Source organism: Dermacentor silvarum, chromosome 9 (genome assembly GCF_013339745.2).
Source record: "Dermacentor silvarum isolate Dsil-2018 chromosome 9, BIME_Dsil_1.4, whole genome shotgun sequence".
NCBI lineage: Eukaryota > Metazoa > Arthropoda > Arachnida > Ixodida > Ixodidae > Dermacentor > Dermacentor silvarum.
The window spans coordinates 124,783,641-124,796,180 of record NC_051162.1 but is presented as its reverse complement, the minus strand read 5'-3'; the positions used below and the strand labels follow the sequence as shown (position 1 = coordinate 124,796,180).

At 44.3% G+C, this 12,540-nt stretch overlaps 1 protein-coding gene across 1 annotated transcript in view; it reads right to left on the bottom strand.

Moving 5' to 3' along the window:
* LOC119464246 (uncharacterized) overlaps positions 1-12,540 on the bottom strand; it is a 124,295-nt gene that overhangs the window by 48,265 nt on the left and 63,490 nt on the right. Inside the window, exons 21-22 of the mRNA XM_049655424.1 lie at positions 10,758-10,980; positions 8,309-8,541 (exon numbers count right to left, since the gene is read on the bottom strand). Of these exons, the coding sequence (XP_049511381.1) occupies positions 8,309-8,541; positions 10,758-10,980 (456 nt within the window). The remainder of the gene's footprint in view (positions 1-8,308; positions 8,542-10,757; positions 10,981-12,540) is intronic.

Below are 12,540 nucleotides of genomic sequence, written 5' to 3'. Positions count from 1 at the left end.
TATTATTATATTATTATTATTATTATTATTATTATTATTATTATTATTATTATTATTATTATTATTATTATTATTATTATTATTATTCGTAGAATAATTCAAGCGTTTTAGAAAGACGCGAGCAGAATTGGGAAACTCAAAGGAACAAATACACATTCGACCGGGTGAGCTTCAAAACGCACTTTCGAATGGATGTAGCAACACCCATCAATTTGACGTGAAAAAAGGTGTACAGTAGCACTATAATAGACTGGAAACTTACAGCTCATTAGAGCACATCATTGCAATTACAACAATATAAAAACACAGAATAACTGCAAAAGGTACATAGAAACATATGTGCTGATTGACTGAATGTAAACACAGCCATGGCAGCAACTGAACGTACGTACATGCCTTGCAACGAGACAGACAAAATCAACTTTTATTATCAACTGTAGGGTGCTTATATAGTAATCGAGGAGTTAGAGAGTGGGAAGGGGAAAGAGGGAGGTCCAAAGAAAATTTCACGCTTGCGCATGGCGCTTGCGTATTTCATGCATGACAAAGCGGCTGATACATAACTTCCTCCTAAAAATCAAACCCATCAACTGCTTTCTTGATCCTCGTGCAGCGTCGTAGGACTTGAGCTGGTTCGCTTGGTAGTTCTGTTTCGGAGGACGGAAATGGTGGAAGGAGCCGTGGATGCGAAGATCCTCGACTGCAGGCGGCAAAGTAGGTGACGTTAACAGTCTCACATCAAGCTGTGACGCGGATTCCTCTGCCCTTACTGTAGTGCTGTCCGGGCGTGCGTCTTCCACAGTGTCGGGTAATTATTTCCATAGGCCGAAGACGTATATGATTGACATACCGCCGGACAATTGCGCCTAGTGTTTCCACTAGCTATTCTGGCCCCAGATGTAGATGTCACATGTCCTGGTAACCATTCGTCTCCTGTCCCATAGCTGTGCACATGCGTACGGCACTTTAGCGGGGGCACCCACTCCTGTCTTTCAAAGGGTGCTTCTTCACTGGCCTTCAGGAAAAAGGTACCCAGGCGCGATCTGAGCTGGTATCCTAGAAGCACCTCCGATGGCAACTTCCCGCTCTTCTGAGGCGTCCGTCTTTAACTGAGCAATAGCCGCTATAGTTTGGGCTCCAATTTCTGTTCCTTCCTCTTCCAAAGGCCATTTCTCACCGTTTGGAGGGCTCTTTCACCAACCGAATTAAATTGCTGGTAGGAGGTGGGGAAAAAGGGGGGGGGGGGGGGGGGAGCGGTCCTGTCGTGCGACATCTTTTTTCTCGACAAATGTTGAAAATTTACGACTAGGGAACGGTTTTCCATTATCGGAAACTATCGTTCGGGGCCCGCCCAATCGGCTGAATATCTTCCGAAAGCAGTGGATTGTAGCTGTCGTAATAGCTTGCTTGAGAGTAAGCCCTTCTATCCCTTTCGTGTGCAAATGAGTTAGCACAAGCAGCATCTTGCCTTCTATCGAACTGGCAAAATCCACATGAATGCGCGACCACTTCTCAAACGTTTCTGGTCAGCTTGCCGGTGGAGTGGCTGGCGGCATGGGCAAATTGTCGACAAAATTCTTGCACCGAGCTGACATTACCTCGATCACTCTGTCTAAGCTTTACCACCAAAACAACGATCGCGCAATGATTTTTATTGGTGGATAGCCTTGGCGGGTTTCATGCAGCAGTTGCAGAAATCGCTTCTGCGCATCGGTGGGTGCGCACAACTCAAGCCGACGGTCAAAAAAATTGCGCGAGGCACGTCTCCAGGCCTTTTGGGGTTCTAGGCCAACCAAGCAGCACGTAATGCTTGACGCAACCTAGTGTTGAGTCGAAGTCGGTAAGATCCCTTAGCTCTCATGTCGTTACTGTGCGTTCCTCCAGGCTTTCCAAAGAACAAACGTACTCTTGTTGGGGCTCCATAGTGGGACCGGGTGACTGCAGTGGAAGCCTGCTGAGGGCGTCGGAGTTCAGAAGTTGACTTTCGGGAGGGCACTGAAGTTTGTAACGATGCCCTCTGAGACAGAAAGCTCAGCGCTGAATGCGTGCTACAGCCACGGAGGGTGTCGGGTGGTCGGGGTTTAGCAATACGGAGAGTGGCTGGTGGTCTGTAAACAAGGTGAATTCACGGCCCAAAAGATAGATAGTCCCGGAATGTTGTGACACCAAAAACTAGTGCCAGCGCTTCACGTTCCAGCTGTCAGTCATTTCCTTCGGCTTTCTTGGGAGTCCTAAAACGGGACACCATCGGTCTGTGGTCACTGCCTACTGTGTGAAACAGTACTGCGATTGTGCCGTACGGGGATGCGTTGCATTCTAGTTTCAGCTCCTTTAACTGGTCAAAATTGGCGAGCAATTTGGCGTAATTGAGACAATGTTTGGCGTTGACGAACGCTGTTTACGGGGGGTGGTTGCACCACCACCGCGCATTCTTTTTCAGTAACTGATATAACCGATACAACGGGGACAGCGCGGTTGACATGTTCGGCGCAAACCTTGAATAAAAGGTTGGCATTCCGGCGAACCAACGCAACTCGCTTACGCTACGAGGGCTCGGCGCTTTCACGATAGCGTCCACGTTCTTTGCCGTCGGGTGATGACCGATACAATAAATACGGTGTCCCAGATACGGTGTCCCATTTGTCGTATCTCAGCTTCACGCCATGCTCTCGAAATTGCTGCAGCCGAGCTCGGTTGTCTGCCGCCTTTTCAGACACAAGCACATCATTAAATTATGCCTCAATCCCAGACAGGCCCACTGCAATTGTAGCCATCTTCCTGTAAAATATGGACAAAGCAGAGAAAATGCCCATCGGCAGCCTGTTATAACTGAATCGCCCTAAGGGGCACGTTATTCAGGCACAACTTACGTGAAGCTTCGTCTAGCGGCACCTGGTTGTTGGCATCTTTCAGGTCTAGCGTACTGAAAACCTCACCACCACTTAAAGCCGCGAACATGTTCTCAATCACCGGAAGGGGATACTGCTCAGTTGCACAAGCAAGGTTCAACTTTGTCTTAAAAAACCCGTAATTCTGGGCAGTGCCGTCTTTTCCTAAGCACTGGCACTATGGGAGTAGCCCATTCCAAATGTTTTATTGGTAATATTATGCCCAGCGAAACTAGCCGATCCCATATTTTTGCCACTTGCTCACCGTGAGCGTACGGAAGCAGTCTCGCCTTGAAAAACTTGTGAAGAGCACAGTCCTTCAGCCCCAAGCTGGCTGGTGGTCCCTTAATCAGGTCCAATTCCTACGACAAGACATCTTCGTAGTTACTGCGCGAGGCGTTGACGTGGCTGATGGCTTCTACCGTCACTGGTGCTTCTCATTTACTGGCTCCCAGTACCGGAACTCCAAACCTCTTCATCAGAGTTAACACGTCTCGCCCGCACAGGCTTGGCCCAGTGCAGTCTAGTTACTACGAGTGCGCATTCAACTGACACACAAAATTGCGTATAACAACTATCTGAAGCTCGCCTAACACACGAAGCCTTCCACCGTAGCACGATAGATCCAAATGTGAAGGCTTCAAATTTAGCCGGTGCTTGCAATGCTTATCGAAGACCTAGCTGTTGCGCTATGGCGCATAGTGGTGGTGCTGTGTCTACTTCCAGTGCCAGTTCTACACCGCCCCAATTGAGCGTGCGGTGAATTGGTGGCTCTAGACACTTCGTTCTGGTCGTTCAAGTCCAGATATAAGCATTTTCATAATAATCTTTGGATGTGGTTTCTTGCACTGTTATTGTTTTGCCATGAGGCGCAAAGCAGCAGCCCCGAATTCCTTGTCCCGGCCACTCGGACACTTCTTTGCGATATATCCACGTTGACCGCCACGATAACAGCGCGCCTTGACCCAGCTGCAGCTGTTAGCGTAATGTTTCAAGCTTCCACATCTTCCGCATTCCCGGCATCCTGCGTTTTCGGCGCTATCTCTCGGTGTTGGCCAGCGACGCGCCTGCCTTTCCAGCATTGATGTAACTTCTGACGAAAGTCTTATGCATCGTTTTCCGCGACTTCAGCAGATATTGCTATCGCTTCGGCTTCTTCTTGCGTTTCCTTGCTAGGAGTTGTCTCCGCACTGCACTTGAGTGTACACCGCAAACAATCCTATCTCGTATCATTCTGTCAAGGCAACTGTCGAAGTTGCAGTTGTCTCCGATGCGGCGGGTCTCGATGAAGAAAGCAAGAATAGACTTGCCTTCCAGTTTGCAACGACTGAAGAATTTCTAGCTCTGTGCAATTTCGTTCGGAATGTCCGGCTCTGCCTTGACTATCTGGCTGTCATTTTGACTCATCGCCAGTGTAACATTCCAGGAACGGAATGCACGTACATGCCTTGGAACGAGACAGGCAAAAACCAACGTTCATTATCAATTGTAGGGTGCTTATATAGTAATCCAGGAGAGAGGGAAAGGAAAGGGGTCAGAGCGAGGTAGAAAGAAAGCTTACGCATGCGCCGTGTGTAGCCCGTACTATGACACAGCGGTTAATACAGTGGACCTGTTCTCAGAAATCACGACTTTTGAAGGCGACAGCCTTAGGTGGCTATGTTGGCGGTGATCTTACGGTGACCCTTGTAGTGACCTTGGAGAAACTGTGCCTTTACGAAAAATATCCGACTCCGCAAAAAGTAATAACACGTCTAAAAATGATCGAATTGACGTCACATTTCCCAGCGAGGTTCGTGGAGAGTGCATGGGTTGTTTGGCAAATGACTTTGTGGAAAGCATAAATAAAGGAGCCAGACACATATAGCTCTGGCTCCAGAGAGGCGCATCTCCTACCTGCCTTAAATGTGTGTGGAGTTTAAGGGCAAAGAAAAACAAAACAGAAGCGTCATTAGAATAAGTAAAGAAAAAAGTTTCATGATTATATGGTGTTTAGTATTACACTGACGGAAGAACTGAATAACGAACATAAAAGAACAAAAAGTGGACGTACTTGCGCCACGTACGTCCACTTTTTTTCTTTTATGTTCGCTCTTTAGTTCGTCCGTCAGTGTAGTATTAAGCGGAATAAAATCACGAACGTCCATCAACTAGCCTCGTTCATTTTTAACCGTGAAATGCTTTTAGCTCCCGTTGTCGGCAGCCTTCAAGTTCTCTTGAGACAAAAGCCAGTGTCGTTATCCGGGCACTCAAAATGAGAACATGCCGACAAGTTGCGAGAACAAAACGACATCATCCGGGCAACAAGTGAAAACTTAACAAGATGCGGTCTTTGGCCCCCAACCCTTTCTACAAAGCCGTATTTCATACGCTAGTTACTCTCCAAACAAGTTACAAAAAATATTGCTCTTGAGTTCATCCTAATCGCAATATCAGTCAAGATGTAACTTCTAGTACGTTTAATTTTTTTGTCATTTCCAATAGCGATGTTCAAAAGGCAGATACAGGGGACTTAAGGCCGCACATTTGCAGCCGACCACTTCGATGAGACAAGAAGAAAAATGTCACAGTTTCGCCCTAAGGGCGAAGCAATGAATGCGATAGCAACACAGCAATGCCATACGAAGTAAGATGAGCGGCTTTGGTAGCAATATGAATAGTAGTAAACATGAGCTGATTAAGTAAGCAGGTGTGCTGCGCCGTAAGTAGACCGACATGAAGAGAGACTCGATGACCACGAGAAGGCGCGTGTGAAGCGGTGGCAAGTCAAGTTCAAGTCGAGGAGCGTTTATGAATACGGGGGTAAGGCGGAGAGGCCACAGCGTCTTACACCAGCTTCTTACACGGGCCGTAACGCGCTAGCACAAACGCGTTAGAAACGCGCAGTCTTTCGTTAATGTTGGGTATTTATTGTCATCGTGGTGCGGGTGCCCATGTGCGCTTCGTGGCGTAGTGGCTAGCGCCGCGCGTTCGCAAGCGAGGGGTCCCTGGTTCGATTCCGCACTACGGACACAACTTTCGGAATTTCTTTTTCATAAAAAAGTCATAGCATATCCACGGGGTGAATGATGATGAGTGGGCGAAGCTCCGGAGGGAATCATCGCATCTCCCGCTTAAGGGGACGCTAGCACAAACGCGTTAGAAACGTGCAGTACTCTCTAGTAAGGGGGAGCGGCCACAGCGTCTTACGCAGCCATTTACACATGCCGGAACGTGCACCGCGTTTGCCGACGCCATCACATGACTGCTGAGAGAGTATACCCCCCGTATTCATAAACGCTCCTCGACTTGAACTTGACTTGCCACCGCTTTCCTTGCTTGCGCGTGGGAGAATGAGTGCGTTCGCTCTCCGTGATAGCGCGCGTCCCCGCACGCTTCCGCTCGGGCATACGGCGCGCGGCGAAGATTTTATCTATAGGGAACCTGACGGCGACGGCGACGCCGACGGCAGAAATCCGGTTGAAGTGTCCGTATAAGTGCTATCGCAATAAAAGTGGCGGCAGACTCTGAGCGCGTAGGACTGTTGCTAGAAGAAACGCGGTTGAAGGCGGCTTCACCACAGGCAGCAAAAGACGCCATATGGTAGCCATTTCATGCTTACGTCTACTCTCGATTACGGGAGAGTCAGCAATTTCTTCTCTTTTTTTTCTTTACAAAAAGAAAAAAGAGAAGACAGGAAGGCACTATTACGTGCACTATGAGCGATTGAAATGCGCTACGTGAGCAATGATAACAATAAAGCAATTGGCCCAGTCAAGACCTTTTAGGCTTCTAAGCGCTCCAACTATGTGTAAGCTATTACTAACGTTGGTTTCATCTCACCGAAATACAACAGTAAGCCAAAGAAATAGATTTAAAGAAGAGAAGAAGCTCATAGAACTTCTAAAACTGCAAATAGCTTACAATAAATCAGTTCATAAACACAAAGAATAACATAGTTGCGAAAACTCTCACTCAATACACAGGCACGCTTACAGACAATTACCACCAGTAAAGTGATATGCGCGTGATTATTCTAATTTGATAAATGTATGGTCTGTATGTTCTTACAAGAGAGGTTGAACTTTTTTACACCCTATCGATAGGTTGGTGCGACGTCTTAAGGAACTTGAATAATCTTGCCGAACCAATGCTGGTGAAATACTTCTCGTGACCACACACTGTAATGGTATTTTGCCATTACAAAAACGCGCTAAAATGGTAAATTGGCGCCACCTTAGAAATTGTAACATGAAACCGCTAGTGTAGCCAAGTGAAACGCTTGCTTGAAAATGGTCAGAACTTGAGGTTGTTGGTACTACTTCATGGTAAAAGACAACGTGAAAAAAAAAAAAAAAAACGCGCGTCAGCAAGCAGTGTTCCTGTTGTTTGGTCGTCTGTGTTCGGTTTTTTTTTTTTTTCGCAATGTTTTTCGCCATCGAACACGTAGCAATCGCCACCCTCCGTTGAGTGGACAATGAAGTGAACAATGTGTTAGCAAGCACCGCCCCCAGATGGCGACACCAGTTCAATTGGCCGGTTCCACTAAACACGCCCTTTATTAGGCCAGGGTTGTCTGCTGGCAATAATTTACATAGTTTTCACGGGTATTTCATTTATCTAACAGGCATCGACTTCATACACGTTGTGATAATAGTCTTGGTAACAAGAAAAAAGAGACAAATATTTTATTGCTAACTGGGAAAGCAGTATAGCCATAAGATATTCAAATGGATGAAAGTGAACATGCATTTTACTAAACGAAAGATAGTGCGCGTAAAAAAAATTGCATGCATACTTTTTTTCGTCCGTGAACACCAACAGTCAGCTACAGTTTCATTATTGTAGTTTTCCTTACTTGCAATTATCAAACAAGTGTTTTAGCCAGGCCGTAAACCAGCCAAAGCACAGGGAAATAAAGAACGTATCCAAGTAAAAGTAAAACCACCCAAATCTTGATCGCCATGAACTGGAGGCTGCGGAACCTTATAGCCTCGTGAACACTGGCATCTCTTTATCAAAAATGCCCACTTTTTCACAATGAGCACTATGTGGCTTTTATTACCAAACTTCTGAAATATGGGATCGGTTCATATGACGTAGAGTTTCTTGTAACTGAGAATTTAGATGGGGTACTTTTTTATAAATAGAAGCAAGAGGCTATTTCAGTTGTTTCACTGGATTTAGTTTTCATGATGTTCCAAAACGGAAGAGGGGGAGAGTAATGAAATATTACAGAACAGCGACTCTTCCCCCACAATTTAGATTGGCTGAAGGTATGATGGCTGCATTTGACTTTACCATAGAGTACGTACTTTATTTCGAGCATACGTAATGTATAGATCAGCACCACTTGGTATCTCGCACGTTTCTTGAACACAACAACAACAAAGGGGGTTCAAGACATCAGGTCCAATTTAATAATAGTAAGAAATACTTACTTAACGAATATGTGGAAGCAGCTTGTTCGGTTTCTGGTCCGATGCATGTCCGGTTGCCGTAAGTGACCTGGCCGTTGCTTTTTACATTATAAGTAGTTTCTGGAAGCAAGCCTGTAAAAGTAGCTTGGTGAAGTGCGCCAGACACGTTGTAGTTTTGGCAGTGTTGGTTTAGACCACCAAACAAGCAGATAGGCAAAGTGGATCTCGTGTGTCCAATTTGTCTGCCATGTGGCCTTCAGCGTATGAGGACTCATGCCTTTGACTACCACGTCGGCGAGCAACGGAACTGTAAGAAAATGGCGGTGTAAGCAAATTCAGCCGCTGTAGAATACAGTATGTGCGAGAGTTAAGATTGCAACAAGCTTCATTGTCTCTTCCTCAATAATATTTTTAACTCTCTGTTTTTTTACTCACACATATTTTTCTTGAAATATTTATCAACCAAAAATACATTTTATATACAGAAAACAGGAAGTGACCAATATCTTAGCATAGTTGTCGCCTTCTTTGGTTCAAGCATGACGCAAACTTACGTAGTTGCATTCCGATAGGGAGAATAAACAGCACTGACTTAGCTGACTTTAAGTCTATTTATTAAGTCTGGATTTCAGATATTTGCGTGACTTTCATGTAAGAGAGTAAGTACTAGTGATTATTTTTATACTTTTAGTATATATTCAGCGCGTGACTTTCATGTAAGAGAGTAAGTACTAGTGATTATTTTTATACTTTTAGTATATATTCAGCGGTATAGGCTAAAACAACTGTACAGAATATACTGAGTGCGAAATTCTGGGCAATTGTGAACAAAAAATGAGAGAAAGCTTGTGTGATACCTTTACTACATATCCAGTGATATAAAATGAAACAACTACGCAGAATATACTGAGGAAGAAATTCTATACAATTGTGAACAAAAATGAGAGAAAGCTTGCCTTATATACCGAGTAAGAAAGTCTATGCCATTGTGAACAAAAATGAGAGACAGCTTGCCTTGCGGGAAAGACATTTCATTCGCTGTTACCTATGCAACACCCATAAGCTAAGTTTGATTCCTGCCTGTAGGTGCCAGAATTGCACAGAGTTACATACAATGTAGTTATGCATTAAACGTATATGCTTCATTTTCAGCATGAGAGGGCGTCGAGCTGTACCTGCCTTTACAAAACTGCTCCAAGCTATGCCTTTCTTCTGGGTTTCAGATATATGAGTGAGATTGATGTAAGTAGAGTAGGTACTAATAGTCATTTGGATAATTTTAGTATATGTCCAGTGACATAAAATAAAACAGCTATGCAATATATAGTGAGTAAGAAATGCTATGCAAAAGTGAAAAAAAACAAAGAAAGAAAGCTTGCCTTGCGGGAAAGACGTGGCATTCGCCGTTACCACTTTGCTCCGCACATTGAGTCCAGAAATCTTTCCAATCGCGCTCATTTCTAGTCGGTACTGGACGTCTAAATCTCTTGCCAGAAAGTTGTACAGCCGAACGTTCTTTTTCAAGATAGTCGAGTCACATTTCTTTCCTGACAGCCAGCAGATCGTAAGATTAAATCCAGCTTCGTTCTTTTCTTTGTAAGACCACGTCGCTTGCAAACTCCCATCACATCCAGCAATGAGACTGAGGTTGGCCACAGGATCTGTTCATAATAAGTGAAGAACGAAATTGAACTCATGCCTATTAATGTACTTAGACCCTGAAGAACTTGCGTTTGTATATAGTTATTGGCTGTTTTTTTTGCTATCTCAATATTTTTCACCACGTTGCAGTTAGAGTACAGAATCCAGAGGACGTTCAGAGAAATCCGGCATATGACATGACATGCCAAAACGTTACAAGCGGTAGATATGCTGGATAAGCAAGAGGATAGGCTCTCTTTACAGTAGTAATGTCCACAATCGTACAATGTAAAACTGGGTAATTGAACAAATCACAATTCAACGTTATAAGCATGACAATTAAATGAGAAATCAAATTATCTGTATGCGAATTACGTGCGGTAGCGTACGTTAGCATCATTTACATAAATCGTAGCATGAAGAAGTGAATGACAAGAAAAATACATGAAGCATATATACAGTATTTCTTAATGGAACAAGTAAATCACTGATAACTTTTACAGTGAGTGCTGGTAGCAATGAACTAAAATTATTTAGATGTAACCATACGTCGGTCATTATTACTTCTGGGCCTTGTGTTGAAAGTGAAGGCAGTCGGCCATGAAAATGTCAGTTGAACATCAAAGAGATGGTGACTGAGCGCTGCGCGTTATAGCGCAGTTTTTCGTACAACGTGATTGGTTCCAAGAACAACGTGGCCATCATGACACATTGTTTCTCACTCACGAATGCGCACTTGAAACGTCATTGAAGAAAAAACTCACGCAACCCCAATGTCGTGATGTTGAATGATACAGTGGTTCCATTTTGGTCTTGAGAAAATGCCCACACTTTGCATTCAAATGGTTGCACTTGGTCTTCTAACTCGAGGCTAGCTTGAACGATCTCTGATGCTGGGAAAACATTAATTTTTCTGGAGCTGTGGCGTTCCAGGATTGTGCATTCTAAAGTGTATCCTGCAATGTCTTCTTTGGTGACTGGCCGCTTCCACGTTGCATTGAGGGTGGTGATATTGACGATATGATAAGAGAGCTCCTGTACAGGACCAATGTCTGAAAGAAACAAATACGCAATGCGTGCGTCTGAGCAACCTTATCAAGAGTCGAGCAAAAGAATTAAATGGCAAGTTCTTTGTCTGTTGCTGTTACGAAATCCAATCCGCAAGTTGTGATGACTGCGAACTAGCTGCACACCGTTATAACCCATATGTGTGCATATATATATATATATATATATATATATATATATATATATATATATATATATTGGCAGAAGAATTACGCACACAAACTAGACGCATCTCAAGAAACAGCTTGTAGAAGGTTGCAAACCAGAACCTTCCGAAACCCAGTACAGTTACACGTAGTAAATTCTAGACAATACGCAGCAGTGAGCTGCAAGCTTTGCAAGCACAAGCACACAGTCATGGCACACCTCTTATGGAAATACACAGAGATCAGAGCAAATTACACTGAGGATAACATAGAACCGGATCTTCTCGAGGAGCGATGGCTAAGCGCTCTGACTAGCTCGGATCTACACGAACAACTGATGGGCAATCCAGCTGGCCCGGGCAGCGGTGGAAAGGCTATGCCTCACCGCACATAATGCCCGGGTGGCCTGAGCCCGGACCGGCAACCTCGCAGTGTGCTTTTATCAATAAAGTTTTTTTCGCCCGTCCGCGCATATTCCTTGCTTATTATTCTCATTAGAAATGTGGATGTCCCAGTAGTGCAACGAACAGTGAATTGGTCCTATAGCAGTAAATCCTGATGTTTATTCACCATCAAGTGCTGCTTAGAAAAACAGCTATTATTTATTATTTTCATATAGAATGTGAGGATCGTAATCACATACTGAGTTAGTAAATATAACCATGCAACCGCATTTTATAATCAATGTAAATGTGCGAGCCAAACACAGTATGTAATGGCTTAGTTTTCCTAGAAGTCGCCGGCATGTATTACTTATCGTTCCTGTATAGTTTTGTGGCCCATACCACAACATGGCAATATAGACCCGGGAACTGACCCTAACATTTCTCAACAGGCCGCGCGCAATGATTCGAAGTGCATCTTTCCCAAGCTCTCAACGACGGTTCCGAAAACTAAGCCTCATTGACACCAGATGCTCGTGCAGCAAGATGTAGCACTGGGTTAAAGCACGGGGCCAATAAGTCTGTATGCGGTGACTTTGGGTTTTCACAGCAGGATGAAGTAGACACTATCTCAAAACTACTTTGGAAAACGGAACTCGCAAATCTATTAATTTAACGTTGTCGTTATCGCATTGAACAAGTTTTCATTGTTTTCCTACGTTCTCATGAATGCGTCAGTACAATTAGGTTCAGCAAGGACGGCGCAGAAAGAAGTGGCAATGCAGAACTACCAATCACACACCCTCCTTCACCTTCGTTTTAGCACTCTTATTGTGTGTTTGTGAGAGAATAAATAAGGTAATGTAACTACGACCACTTTTGTCAGCATGTTTAGTTCGTCCGCCGCAAAGCAGTATGGACTCCAACTTTACACCCAAGTGAAAAATGAAGGCTCGGTTATATACGTTTTTAATTGATTATCTACTTGTGCATATCTGGTGCGCATTTACTCGCA